Source organism: Hyla sarda, chromosome 1 (assembly GCF_029499605.1).
Source record: "Hyla sarda isolate aHylSar1 chromosome 1, aHylSar1.hap1, whole genome shotgun sequence".
NCBI lineage: Eukaryota > Metazoa > Chordata > Amphibia > Anura > Hylidae > Hyla > Hyla sarda.
This window is the reverse complement of record NC_079189.1, coordinates 197,432,195-197,447,703: the sequence shown is the minus strand read 5'-3', so window position 1 is coordinate 197,447,703 and position 15,509 is coordinate 197,432,195. Positions and strand designations below refer to the sequence as shown.

Sequence of the window (15,509 nt, the reverse complement as noted above, 5' to 3'; positions counted from 1 at the left end):
ATAATCATTAGATCCGAAATAACGAATGCATCCGACAGCCGAACAGCTTCTGAATAGAACCGAAAAAAGATATATACGAATGCGTCCGAAAACAGAATAAAACGAATTACTGTATCCCGAAGTTTTAACAGAACCGAAAAAATTTTTATGCGAAAAAAAAACTAAACAAAACAAAAATTATGGTTGTGCACAAGTCTAAAATCTGCTGCTACCAGCAGACATATAGAGCTAGCTGGCAGCAGCCAGGAGCTTGCTCTGCAGTCCCTGTGTGGATGCCATCGGTGAATCAGCCGCGTGAAATACATTGTCGATGCCCCCCCACGGGACCCTGCCTTTAGACTGACTCAAAAAATTCCTGGAAGGTGGAGTAACTGCTTTGATAAATGTTGACAATATACAGCAATGTGCTGTGTTCTGTACCACTGCAGTAGTGTGGTGCATATGTTGCCAGTTAGGCTACTTTCACACTGCCGCTGTGCCGCTGCTAATAGAAATACTGTTCATTCATAGCGCTGCAGGGGTAAATGTATATAGATGCGCTAGGGGGGCAGACATATAGTGTTATCTGCCCCCCCCCCAGCGCTTCTATATACATATGCTGCCGCAGTGCTATGTATGAAAAGTATTTCTATCAGCAGCATCGGGCCGGCCGATGCTGCTGCTAGAATGCTTTTCACATATAGCGCTGCAGTGGCATAGGTATACAGAAGCGCTGCCCTGTGAGGGTACATTATACATGCTCTAAGGGGGGTATATATTTATTAATGCGGGGGGGGGGGGGGTGTATATATATATATATATATATATATATATATATATATATAAATGCGCTGCAGGGGGCATATTGTCAATGTGCTGAGGGGCTAGATATATAGGCTATATATCTTGCCCCCCACAGCGCTTTTAATATCGATATGCCCCCCTGCTTCTCACAATGTCCATTTTTAAATCTCCCGCTGAAAGCCTTGAATGGCTCCTCGGCACTGACCATTCAGGGCTCACCGCAGGGGATTCAACAATGAAAGTTAAAACACAGGATACATTGCCTGGTTGCGGACCATGACCATGCCGCCAGTTCCCCTGCTTAATAACTTCTGATCGCATCGGGTCTCAGAAGTGAAACCCGGTGCGATCAATCCCTCCGCCCCTGTACTACAACCCCCATCATGGAACAGACTTTTCTGTCCCATGATGGGGGTAGTAGTACAAACACTAATGTAGCCTCCACAGCTGTCTGCAGACTCCCGCAGTATGGCAATTACTACTCCCATAACGAACACAAGTCTGTTCCATGATGGGAGTAGTAGTAGTCCCGGCTGTGGGAGTCTGTAGGCAGAGGTGGCCATACATGAGGGATGTTATAACGGGTCTTAACGGATATTTATTCAGCCGTTAGTTCATCCGTTATTATACATCTGCTTTTACACAGAAAACGGACGTTTAATAAATGCTCATAGTGTGAACGCTGCCTAAGTAGAAGACATTCCCCCCAGCATGATAAGGAGATCACTGATAGAGGCACCATGGGGGGAGATTTCTCAAAACCTGTCCAGAGGAAAAGTTGCCCAGTTGCCTATAGCAACCAATCAGATCGCTTCTTTCATTTTTAACAAGGCCTCTGCAAAATGAAAGAAGCAATCTGATTGGTTGCTATGGGCAACTGGGCAACTTTTCCTCTGGACAGGTTTTGATAAATCTCCCCCCATGTGTGCAGGGCGGGTGGTTCATATGGGGGGTCAGGGAGGCGGTAAAGGATTCCTGAGAGACTGGCTATATATGCTGGGAGTTGTAGTTTTGCAACAGCTGCAGGCATCCTGGTTTGGAAACACTGGGCTATATATTGGGGGGCACAGCAGCATATGTCACGCTTTCCACAATGCTTCCATATCCCCACTGTCTATAAAGAAGCAGGTCATGTGTAATAGCGGGCACGAGTAGTGCTCGGGTCATTCTGTGCAGCAGGGGGCGCTCACAATATCGCAGCTTGTAAGTGCGTGAGGGCGCCTGCACCCAGTGAGAGTAACCGCAGAGTGGGAGCTAGCACCGCGCATCATGGCCACAGCTGGGAAGGTGAGCTCAGTGCGGGGTCTCCACCCCTGGTTGTGGGGGGCAGTTATGGCGGGCTGCGCTCTTCTCCTTAGCCGCGCACGTGTCCTGTTTGTTCGGGGCTGTAGGGTTGCGGATATAGCACAGAACTGTATGAGCTGTCAGTAGTTCTAAAGCAGTGTTTCCAACCAGGGTGCCCATAACTGTTACAAAACTACAACTCCCAGCATGCCCGGACAGCCAAAGGCATGCTTGAAGTTGTAGTTTTGCAATAACTGGAGGCTCCCTGGTTGGAAAACCTTGACTATAGGCGCCAATAGCTGCTTCTCCAGTGCTGCCAGTTTGTGGGACAGTGTTTTCCAACCTAGGTGCCTCCGGCTGCTGCAAAACTACAACTCCCAGCATGCTCGCACAGCCAAAGGCTGTCCGAGCATGCTGGGAGTTGTAGTTTTGCAACAGCTGGAGGCACCCTGGTTGGAAAACGGGGGTAAATCTGAGCTTAAGCAGAATTTAGAGGTGACTTAGGGTGCACTCACCAGCCCAATTCCCCCCTATGGCCCATCTGACAGTGCCGCTGCTTCCACAGTGAATTAGGCTTGGTCTTCTCTGCCATAGTAATTGGCTGCAGTGTCGCCACCTCAGAGGAAGCAGTGGGGTCAGATGCCATCCGATCGGCAGGAGCATTGGGACAGTTGAGTGTTTTTTTTTTTTTTATGCACCCTGACTCTGTTTATAAAAACTAAAAGTGCTTCCATTTCCTCTGTCTCTTATACTATAGACAACAGGGCAAGCGTTACATTCTAGAGACTACTGAATTGGAGGTGCCCCTCTAGTAAAATGAGCCATCCAAGTATTCTATGAGCCTTTCATCTGGTAGTATTACTGCGGGGATCAGCTGACCACAGTCTAAGTGAGAGAATCCTATAAAGGATATTCTGTGGCTGTACAAATCTGCATATGTGCCAATAGAAAAATAACTTATGGAACAAAAACTGATGCCAGAACTGATGCCATTTATTTGAATGGGACATGTTACGATTATCCGGTGTCTTAAGTTGTACCCCGGGCAGTGGAACATGCCACATGGGCACTGAACAAGGGAATGCATCTTGCTGCGTTGCCCTGTCTAGCACGTGCAGTTAATGAACACAGCATCCTAAACAGCGGATGTGCTTTTGTCATAAGTTGTGGCAAATTTTGGCTAGGCTCACTGAGCTGGTGATCCGAAACAAACTGACAGTCTCTGAATGTGACACTGGGTATCGGACACATGTGAACCCGGCCATATATATATATATATATAAATTAGGCTTCTGTATACTTACAAATAACTGCTTTTTAATTCCTTAGGCAGTCGAGCTAACAATCACAGGTGGGTCCGCTTAGCTCCAGGCCCACACCAGGCCCACACATTATTCCTAATCCAGCACTAGCCTTTCTGTCTGACCCCAGTTTAATCTTTGCCCATCTTCTCACTTGGTCAATAGTAAGAGAATTCCATTATTTCCTTTTCTAGGTAATAACATGCAAGGCTGCAGTTGCCTGGGAGGCAGGAAAGCCACTGACTATTGAAGAAGTAGAGGTGGCACCGCCCAAAGCTCATGAAGTGCGCATTAAGGTAACCTTTTGTATAGTGCCCTCTACATTTATAGCAATATGACTGTTATATGACTAGTTACGTGTGTTTTATAGGCATAGGAGGGAGTTGCAATACATTTTGTAGTCTTTTATTGTTTGCAGGAAGAAGGCTATTGACTGTGCTGAAATACAATAATCCTCTGGAAATATACAGAAAATGATTGATCACTATGCACTATAAGTTACTTCATTGCTTAAAGGGAACCTGACATCAGTTTTATGCTGCCCAAGCCATGTCAGCAAAAAAACTGGTGCAGGCATTGCCAGTCTAGGACACTATGGATTACTCTGATACTCTCGGATGTATGAGTACACAATATGCAAAAATACTGCCGTGACCCTGTTAGGGTACTGGTTCCCTTTAATATATTAACAACTTAATGTTGTTTGTCATAAAAATGAATTACAGAGCTTTAGTATGAAATATCCAGTGATGACCTTCCTTAAAGGGGTACTCCGGTGAAAAACTTTTTTTTTTCTTATCAACTGGTGCCAGAAAGTTAAACAGATTTGTAAATTACTTCTATTAGCAAATCCTAATCCTTCCTGTACTTATTAGCTGCTGAATACTACAGTGGAAATTCTTTTCCGTTTGAAACACAGATCTCTCTGCTGACATCATGAGCCCAGTGCTCTCTGCTGACATCTCTGTCCATTTTAGGAACTTCCAGGGTAAAAGGAAATCCCCATAGCAAACATATGCTGTTCTGGACAGTTCATAAAATGGACGGAGATGTCAGCAGAGAGCACTGTGCTCGTGATTAGAGATGAGCGAACATACAGTAAATTCGATTCGTCACGAACTTCTCGGCTCGGCAGTTGATGACTTCCTGCGTAAATTAGTTCAGCCTTCAGGTGCTCCGGTGGGCTGGAAAAGGTGGATACATTCCTAGAAAAGAGTCTCCTAGGACTGTATCCACCTTTTCCAGCCACCGTAGCACCAGAAAGCTGAACTAATTTATGCAGGAAGAGTTATAAACTGCTGAGCCGAGAAGTTTGTGACGAATCGAATTTACTGTAAGTTCGCTCATCTCTACTCGTGATGTCAGCAGACAGTTCTGTGTTTCAAAAAGAAAAGAATTTCCGCTGTAGTATTCAGCAGCTAATAAGTACAGGAAGGATGAAGAATTTTTAATGGAAGTAATTTACAAATCTGTTTTAACTTTCTGGCACCAGTTGATTTAAAAAAAAAAAAAAAAAAATGTTTTTCACCGGAGTACCCCTTTAAAGTTCACATAGAATTTTCGATGCGTAGCAAGTGACAGCCATGTGATTGTTTGTAGATCGTGTCCACAGCCGTGTGTCACACTGATGCCTATACTTTAAGTGGTGCCGACCCCGAAGGATGTTTCCCAGTGATTCTTGGCCATGAAGGAGCTGGCATTGTGGAAAGCGTGGGTGAAGGTGTTACAAGAGTTAAAGCTGGTAAGTATAAATCCTGAGGAAGGTAGTGGGGATGAGGTGTGGAGAGTGCCCAGTGTGTGAAACTGTCATGTCATGGATTGGGTGTAACTGCACATCGTGGATGGATTTCTGTCTCATGTTAGACACAATGGTCTAGATTTATTAATCTGTCTGGTTTCCCCATATCAACCAATCACAGCTCAGCTTTCATAACGTATTGAGCTCTGGTAAAATGAAACTAAGCTTTGAGCAGTTCCCCCACCTTGCACTAAGCCAGTGTTTCCCAACCAGGGGGCCTCCAGCTGTTGCAAAACGACAACTCCCAAGATGCCTGGACAGCCAAAGGCTGCACCAATGGAAGCAGGGTTTTCTAAAGTGACACTGGCATGGTGTCCACATCAGAAACCGCTCAGGTTTTGCCTGTGTGAACATACACTGTGTATTTTATGGTGAATATTTTATGCAGTGTTCAACTATATTTTATATGGATGTACACAGCATAAAATCTGCACTGTATACAGTGTATATATAAACGTATCCTTGGGGTAGGTTCACACTACAGAAATTCCACCCACAATTCCAACATGCAAATTCCCGCTTGCATTTGCCTCCTCCACAATAGGCACTTTATGCTGTTATAGTGTGAATAAAAAAAGAGCACCACATCGGTTTTCTGTTATATCAAGAAATACAATAATTTCAATGCTTCCTGATAAGGTAATATTAAAATTCCAGCAGATGAAATAAAACAGTAGCAATACATAGCTTTTTACTAATTTTACATTTGTGGAGCCCCATATATATATAATATATATATTATAATATTCTTCTAATACAGTATTACAATTGTACATAGATTCATGTTGACAGAAATGCAAGTTTAGAGTAAATTATCTAGATGTAGTATTACAAAATCAGAAAGTGAATTTTTATTTATTTTTATTTTTAAGGAGACAGAGTTATTCCTCTTTATATTCCCCAGTGTGGGGAATGCAAATTTTGTGTGAACCCCAAAACCAACTTATGTCAAAAGATCAGGTAATATATATATATTTTTTATGCCTATGAATCTGTGTTGAACTATTACACAATACCTTATATGGCTGATGGTATGTGGGAACCCCTCTTTTCGAGCTCAGGTGACACTTGTAGTCAGTTTGTAAAAATTTCTGTGGGTTGGGAGCTAATTGGGGTTTTCATGGTTGAGCAGCTACACACAAACCTAAGCTCTCATATATACCCCTTTAAGGACAACAGGTTTTTTCATTTTTGCGCTTTCGTATTTTCCTCCTTACCTTCTAAAAATCAGAACGCTTTCAATTTTGCACCTACAGACCCATATGAGGGCTTATTTTTTGCGCCACCAATTAAATTACATCAATTATTTCACCACAAAATGTACGGTGAAACGAGAAAAAAGTGCACTTTTTAAAAATTACACCCTTTATTCTGTAGGTCCATACAGATACCTAATTTTTATAGGTTTTATTATACTACTTAGAAAAACCACATGTATAACCACATGCACCAAAATTTTATTTTCTGCATACAGGGTGGTATGAGGGCAAATTTTTTTGCGCCATGATCTGAAGTTTTTATTGGTACCATTATTGTTTTGATGGTACTTTTTTGATTGCTTTTTATAATTTTAGGGTATACAAAGTGACCAAAAATATGCAATTTTGGACTTGGGATTTTTTTTTACATGTACGCCATTGACCGTGTGGTTCTATTAACATTATATTTTTATAGTTCGGACATTTACGCATGCGGCGATACCACATATGTTTATGTTTGTTTGCATAGCATTGATCAGTGGATCTCAGGCTTGGAGGAATAGAACGCCGATCGGACAGCGTGGAGCAAGGTAAGACGCCTCCCGCTGTCCTCTCAGCTGTTCAGGATGCCACGATTTCCATGAAGTCAATGGGATGCTGCAGCAACAGAATTTTTCTTTTCTCAGCTAGGAAATTCTGTAGTGTAATTGGGCTGTAAATACCTTTTTTTTCCTTGGTCTGACACAGTAATAACATTTGTTTGTTAAAGGATTACTCAGGGTCGTGGGTTTATGCCCGATGGTACCAGCAGGTTTACCTGCAAAGGAAAGCAGATTTTCCACTTCATGGGCACCAGCACCTTTTCTGAATACACAGTTGTTGCTGACATCTCTGTTGCTAAAATAGAGGACTCTGCTCCTCTGGACAAAGTCTGCCTGCTGGGCTGTGGCGTTTCAACTGGATATGGAGCAGCGCTGAACACTGCCAAGGTAATCCTCTTAATGTTTACCTTATTTGTTCCAGATTTTTTTCTCAACTTTACAGTTGTCTTTTATTGATGTACTTTTTAATGGCACCTTTCATTTTGCCATATCATGTGATACAAAACAAAAATGTATTTATTAATATTCATTCTGCAATAACATGTTACAGTGATGGCATAAAACCTTTTATTTGGTGTTTGAATGCAGCAAGCATTCTGCTCTTCCAGTCTATAGACCTGTGGTCTCATAACTATGGACGCCCAGATGTTGCAAAACCACAGCTGCTGGCTGTCCGGGAAACTAATTGTCGTTTTTTAAAACATCTGGAAGGCCACAGTTTGGAGACCACTGGTCTTTAGGACTAATGGAAACAGCCAAGTTCTGTGCTAAGCTGTCAGTCCCATAGACTTTGAATGGAGCAGCACAGCACATGCTCAAACTTCAAACCTTTCTTCAGTGGTTTATGATGTATTTTCTTGTGGGACATTACGTTTAAATGACATCTTTGTTCTTTTTAGGTGGAGCCAGGTTCTACGTGTGCAGTCTTTGGTTTAGGAGGTGTCGGCCTAGCTGTTATCATGGGATGCAAAGTGGCTGGTGCCAAGCGCATTATCGGAATTGACCTTAACAAGGAAAAGTTTGAAAAGGCCAAAGAGTTTGGAGCTACTGAATGCATCAGTCCCTCAGACTCCAACAAGCCAATCCAGGAAGTGCTGGTCGAACTGACGGATGGAGGCGTGGACTATTCCTTTGAGTGTATAGGGAATGTTGGCGTTATGGTAATTTTATACATATTTTGTTCAATGTCCACTCAAGTTCTGGGAGACCCAGCATAGCATTGTATTAGGCAAAATATTTGTTGTGATTAAAATGCACATCTTAGTATATATACTGAGTAAACTCAGACGGACAAATAAAATCTTACTATGTGCAATTGTACAGTTTCGCCTTTTTCCCCCCCACTCCAGTTAATACTTCCAGCCTAAAAAATATCTCCAATAGAACCTGTAACTGTTTCCTGCTGCCCAAACTAGGGGTGGCATGTAACAGAGAAAGGTTCCTTTATTGCAACAGTCTGTGATTTACATTGCAACACTGCAGTGTTTCAGAGAAATCGTAGTTTAATATAGTCTGGGAACACTGCTGTGAATCACTGGGTCAGTCCCAGCCAGCTTCTCTGCCCCACTAGTCCTGAATGACACAAACAGCAGTAATTTTGGACTGCCAGCTTGAACATAGTAACATACACAATGACTAGGCATCTTATAGGATAGAACACGTGGAAATGACAGTTCTTGTTTCATCAGCCTTTTCTTTTATGCTTTTTAGAGAGCTGCATTGGAAGCTTGTCACAAAGGCTGGGGTGTAAGTGTCATTGTAGGAGTAGCGGCATCTGGACAAGAAATTGCAACTCGGCCATTTCAGCTTGTGACTGGGCGCACATGGAAAGGAACTGCTTTTGGAGGTCAGAAGATACCATTTAATGCAGATGTTTTGGCACCCTGTAAAGTAATTGAAATTTGCCAGACTACCTTATTATTGTGTTGTATAAAAGATGTAGTATCTGTTTCTTTATTTGGTTTATTTTAGTCTTGTTTACAGCCAAGTAGTTTTGTGACTCTTAAGCTGTAATCCTTAGAGGGAGATCTCTTGGGCTGCTTGAGTCCCTAAACAAACTGGTGGATGTTGCTATTAACATGCAGAACATTCCAGTTTTATTTTTTATTTTTATTTTTGTTTTTTTAGAACTGAATGAGGGAGGAGTGTAAAAAAATAAAAAATAAAAAAAAAATAAGTTTTAACCCCTTAAGGACCGAGGTGATTTTGGCCTTAAAGCCGTACTCCACCCCTAGAAATCTTACATCTTATCCCCTATCCAAAGGATAGGGGATAAGATGTCTGATCGCCGGGGTCCCGCTGCTGTGGACCCCCAGGATCTCGGCTGTGGCACCCCGCTGTCATTACTACACAGAGCAAACTCTCTCTGTGCGTAATGACGGGCGATACAGGGGCCGGAGCATCGTGACGTCAAGGACCGCCCCCTTAATGCAAGTCTATGGGAGCAGGTGTGACAGCCGCCACGCCCCTTCCCATAGACTTGTATTGAGGGGGCGGAGACATTTTGTCACGATGCTCCGGCCCCTGTATTGCCCGTCATTACGCTCAGAGCGAGTTTGCTCTGTGCAGTAATGACAGCGGGGTGCCGCAGCCGAGATACTGGGGGTCCCCAGCGTCGGGACTACGCGATCAGACATCTTATCCCCTATCCTCTTGGATAGGGGATAAGATGTCTAGGGGCAGAGTACCCCTTTAAGGACCAGAGCCTTTTTTTTTTTTTTTTTCTTCACATCTGACCACTGTCACTTTAAGCATTAATAACTCTGGGATGCTTTTACTTATGAATTTGATTCCGAAATAGTTTTTTCAAGACATATTCTACTTTATCATAGTGGTAAATTTTCGTCAATACTTGCATCAATCCTTGGTGAAAAATTCAAAAATTTCATGAAAATTTGAACATTTTGCATTTTTCAAACTTTGAAGCGCTCTGCTTGTGAGGCAAATGGACATACCAAATAAATTATATATTGATTCACAATATGTCTACTTTATGTTTGCATCATAAAGTTGACATGTTTTAACTTTTGGAAGATACCAGAGGGCTTCAAAGTTCAGCAGCAATTTTCCAATTTTTCACAATTTTCAAAATCGGAATTTTTCAGGGACCAGTTCAGTTTTGAAGTGGATTTGAGGGGTCTTCATATTAGAAATACCCCATTATAAAAACTGCACCCCTCAAAGTATTCAAAATGATATTCAGAATGTTTAACCCTTTAGGTGTTTCACAGGAATAGCAGCAAAGTGAAGGAGAAAATTCAAAATCTCTTCTCTGACGTCTTCTCTAATTTGCATCGTTGCCTTCTCTTCTCAATCTGGTCCGGGCCATCATCACGATTTCTTCCACACACAATTCTTAAACCTGCAAAACAAACGTGTTTTTTTTTTTTTTTTTTTTTTTTTAACATGGGTAACAGAGGGGTGTAGAAGAGTTTACATGGGTGGACATGGGAGACAAGGGGGTAAAAGAGGGACAGAAGTGACAGATGGGTGGACATGGGTAACGGTAGACTACGGGGGTAGACGTGGGGGTTAAACATGAGTGACAGGGATGGACAGGGGAGTGGGCATGGGTGACGGGGAGAAAGGAGGGAGGACATGTGTGAGAAGGGGGGGGGGTGGACATGGTACCTTAAGCAAGCCCGTCCGCGCAGCTTGCAGTTCCATGGCAGGCACAGGAGTCCGGCGTAGATGCAGCTCTGCATTGGCTTTCAGATGTTCATGCACATGCTGCTGAAAAGACTCGTTTAGATGAATTGGATTTTTATACATAGATATTTCTGCAATATTTGCTGCATACGAATTCACCCGAAGGCTATGTTCACACGATGGAATGTCCGGCAGAACATGCCATCACTTGGACCGCTCAGAAATTCGCCGTCTAATAGACTGAAATGAATTTCTATACGGAATCCACAAAATGATTGAACAGGTTCCATGTTTTTGTGGACGCCGGAATTAGGATTGCCGCGACAGATGTTGCTGCTGTGGAAATTCTGATCAGAGCAGCAGAATCCAATTGAAATCAGTAGGACTCTGCTGCTGCTTAATGTCCGTGCAGAATTCCTGCATGATATCTGCCGTGTGAAAATGGCCTAAGGGAATGTGGGCACCAGAAATGTACCACCAAAGTGAACATTTTTTAAAACTATATGAAAGATTTGCTTATTTCTTCTCCTTTTTTAATGCTTCCCTCCCCTTTTTACAGGTTGGAAGAGTGTAGACAGTGTCCCCAAGCTGGTTTCTGAATATATGGCAAAAAAAATAAAAGTTGATGAGTTTGTGACTCACACTTTGCCCTTCTGTTCAATAAATGAAGCTTTTGAACTGATGCATTCTGGAAAGAGGTAGGTAAAAACACTAGGTTTGCTGCTACTCTGAATCTACAAAACATTGACATGAAATAACCATAAATTGTAGTGTTGTGGTGACAAGTGCAGTGAAGTAAGGCATATCGGCCCCAGATTTATCTTTTGCATCCCCCCACTGCAACTGGCTTGGAAATGCCAGGACTGCATGACTCAGAAGACCAGGATCACAGATATAGAAAGCTATTGCCATCCTGTATAACCCTCGACTAGAGGTTGTAGGGGACAGTATATTTGATATGTTTCTTTTTAACCCCTTCAGGACACGTTTTTTGGTTTTTCTTTTTTTGCATTTCATTTTTTTTTTCTCTTTGCCTTCTAAGAGCCATATCTCCATTGTCAATCTACTAATCCATATAAGGATATCATTTATTTATTTATTTTATTTTTTATTTGTGGGACCAATATTATCACAAAATCATTGGCGAAACCCAAAAAAAGTGGGGGAAGAAATAGAATTATTTATTTTTTATTTTTTATAATTTTTTTTTTTTTTTGCATTTACGCCTTTCACCTTAGGCTCCTTTCACACTATATGTTGCTCCATTTTAAAGACCCGTTACAATGGCCCTTTAAGAAAACCGTTAAAAAATGGCCGTTACAAAATCCCATTCAAGACTATGGGATTTTTTGATTATCTGTTATGGATAATGGACGTTATTTGTGACGGGAGAAAAATTAGTGCATGTAACGTTTTTTTCTCACGTCACAAATAGCGTCAGTTATTCATAACGGGTGATAACGGACAATCAAAAAATTCCATAGACTTGAATGGGATTTTGTAACTGACGTTTTTTTAGGGTTTTCTTAACCTGCCATTGTAACGGGTCTTTAAAATGGAGCAACATATAGTGTGAAAGGAGCCTTAAATAACTAAGGTAAGGCTGTTTGTATATTTGGAGCACTAATCCGATGGCGTGGAGCAGGGTAAGTGACCTCTGGCTGCTGTCTCAACAAATTGGGAGCCCTCAATTGCAATGCGGAGGTCCCCAGCAGCCCCCTAAATGACCGGCAACTGTTTTTACCAATATTAGATCCCACAATTAACTTTGAGGGATCTAAGGGGTTAATGTCAGGCATCCGCTTGATCACTGATGCCCGGCATTAGCGGTGAGTTCTGGCTTATAGAAGCTATTCCTTATCACCTTTTGAAGCAACATCAATTCTTGAGGTTGCTTCAAAGTCCTGTAGCGGACGCAGGGCATACATCTATGCCCTGCATCCTTTAGGGGTTACGGAGCAACCTTTTTGGAGGATGAATCGTTATATTTTTCATCAACACACTACAAGGACCATTTTTTGTTTTTCAGTTATCATAGCCATGTGTTGCCATGTTTTTTGTTGAATGATTTGTAGTTTTAATAGGTGGCATTTGGAAATACATACATATAAAATAAGAGGTTATCCGGTCTTTTAAAACTGAACCTCTGGATAGGCCATTAATAGGTCATTCACTGTTAAATTTCAGCATTTTTTAAACGCACTGGTACTTTCTCCGTTCAGTTCTGGATTGACTATTAAACTACATTTGCTACTGAAACTTTTTTTTTAATGGTTAATTGTATTTGTATACTGGGGTTACTTAACCCCTTAGCAAAGCAGGACGTAAATGTACGTCCTGGTGAGCTGGTACTTAACGCACCAGGACGTACATTTACATCCCACACATAACCACGAGCATCAGAGCGATGCTCGGGCCATGCGGGGCAGGTTTCGGCTGCTAATTGCAGCCAGGGACCCGCTGGTGATGGCCAACATCCGCGATCGTGCAGATGTCCGCCATTAACCCCTCAGATGCCGTGATCAATACAGATCATGGCATCTGCAGTATTGCGGTCACTAAAATGGATGATCGGATCGCCTGCAGCGCTGCCGTGGCAATCCGATCATCGAGAAAGGCAGACTGAGGTCTCCTCACCTGCCTCCGCTGCTTTCCATGGGTCTTCTGCTCTGGTCTGCGATCGAGCAGACCAGAGCAGAAGATGACCGATAACACTGATCAGTGCTATGCCCTATGCATAGCACTGAACAGTATTAGCAATCGAATGATTGCTATAAACGGTCCCCTATGGACTATTAAAGTGTAAAAATAAATGTAAAAAAAATTTTTTTAAATGTAAATTGTCCCTTTTTCCCTATTTCACCCCCAAAAAGTGTGTTAACATTAAAAAAGAAATAAAAATAAATTATACATATTTGGTATCGCCACGTGCGTAAATATCCAAACTATTAGAATATAATGTTAATGATACTGTACGGTGAACGGCGTTAAAGTCCAAATTAGCTATTTTTTTTATTTTTTTTGTAATACCTTTTTTTGGGAATAAAATGTTAGTTTTGTTTTTTAGACGCAAATATGGTATCAATAAAAAGTACAGATCACGGCGCAAAAAATGAGCCCTCATACCTCCGCTTATACGGAATAATGAAAAAGTTGTAAGTGTTCAAAATAGGGGGATTTTAAATGTACTAATTTTTGTTAAAGTTTTTTTTTTTTTTTTTTTTTTGCGCAACAGTAATAGAAAAGTATGTTATGGGTATCATTTTTATCGTATTGACCCAAAGAATAAAGAACACGTCATTTTTACCGTAAATTGTACGGCGTGAAAACGAAACCTTCAAAAATTAGCAAAATTGCGGTTTTCTCTTATTTCCCCACACAAATAGTATTTTTTTGCTTGCGTCATACATTTTATGGTAAAGTGTGAGTGATGGCATTACAACGGACATCTGGTCACGCAGAAAACAAGCCCTCATACTAGTCTGTGGATGATTTTTTGAAGGCGAGGAGGAAAAAACGAAAACATAAAATTAAAATTGTTCTTAAGGCCCAAATGGGCTGAGTCCTTAAGGGGTTAAAGGGGTACTCCGGTGGAAATTATTTTTTTTTTAAATCAACTGGTGCCAGAAAGTTAAACAGATTTGTAAATGACTTCTATTAAAAAATCTAAACAAGTTCAATGTACAATACCAATTGGTCTGAGGTGCGCAAGGTATGCTCCAGGATGTCCCCCTACCTCACACTCCGACGCGTTTTGCCAAGCTTCCTCTAGGAGTCCTATTGGTATGGTACATTGCACTTGTTTATATCCGCATTTTGTAACACTGTTATATGCTGCTATATGTTGTATTGTACCATGCCCTGCACTTTATGTTGCCATTTCTTGTAAGCACTGGCCACCTTATCATAGAAGTAGTGGTCATCTTATTTATATACCTTTTTGCACATAAGGAGTAATATACTGAGAATATTTAGTACATGAGATCCAAATCTATTTTTTTTTTTTTTTTTTTTTAACATCTTCACTATGGGCATAATGCAATATTGAAAACCTATTTGTTTCTCAGACTTCTGAGAGTTATATACCAATGTGAGTGCGGATTTATTTTTCATCATTATAGTCTGTCCAGGATGCTCCCCCCCCCCCCCCCCCAAATCTGTTATATTTTTTTAACATTGTCTCGTGTGTATATGTTTTTTTAAGGGAGGATGGGTATATCCATTGTTTTTTTTTTTTTAACAAATAAAGCATAATTTTCTATATTTTTGTGATACTACTTTATTGAAAAAGGGCAGATGCTCCTTGTAGGTTAATATTATTGGTGGTGGTTTGCCATTTTGTTAGGGGCTATTTTTTTTGACCCCGATATACATATTGGTCCTTTCTTGTAGGTTATAGTTGCTGACTTAAGCCTGTATAAAGGATTTCAGCTTTCAGGTGCTTCTAGGACTGTATCCACCTTTTCCAGCCCCCCGAAGCACCTGAAAGCTGAACTCATTTATGCAGGATAAAGTCAGCAACTGGAAACAACAAAAGGTATGTGTAGCTCACTCAGGTAAAGTCAGCGACCGCCGAGCCGAGAAGTTCTTGACAAATCGAATTACTGTGGTTCGCTCATCTCAAGTTAAAGTGTCTGTTCAGATAATAATTTCATACCATTTACACTATTATTTTCTTTCTTTACAGCATTCGTAGTGTTCTGAACTATTGAAGGATCCTGGAAAAAACAAGGCCACACTAGAGTTATAGCATTTGTTGGAGACAACATTTTTAGATTTATCAAAGAAACTTGTTTAGTCTTCATAACCTTCCTAACAGCTTATTTTCCAGGCTGATATTTCTAATAAATATTTTTGTTCTGTTTATTGGTCTATCATATAATGTTGGAAATAT

At 41.3% G+C, this 15,509-nt stretch overlaps 1 protein-coding gene across 1 annotated transcript; it reads left to right on the top strand.

The window, feature by feature from the left end:
- The first annotated feature begins 1,703 nt into the window (after positions 1-1,703).
- On the top strand, positions 1,704-15,479 carry LOC130362420 (alcohol dehydrogenase class-3). The gene is made up of 9 exons (XM_056566858.1): positions 1,704-2,070; positions 3,563-3,664; positions 4,968-5,109; positions 6,039-6,126; positions 7,135-7,354; positions 7,867-8,127; positions 8,678-8,813; positions 11,175-11,313; positions 15,303-15,479. The coding sequence occupies exons 1-9, from the start codon at positions 2,053-2,055 to the stop codon at positions 15,325-15,327; spliced, it is 1,131 nt and encodes a 376-aa protein (XP_056422833.1). The 5' UTR covers positions 1,704-2,052; the 3' UTR covers positions 15,328-15,479.
- The last annotated feature ends 30 nt before the right edge of the window (positions 15,480-15,509 follow it).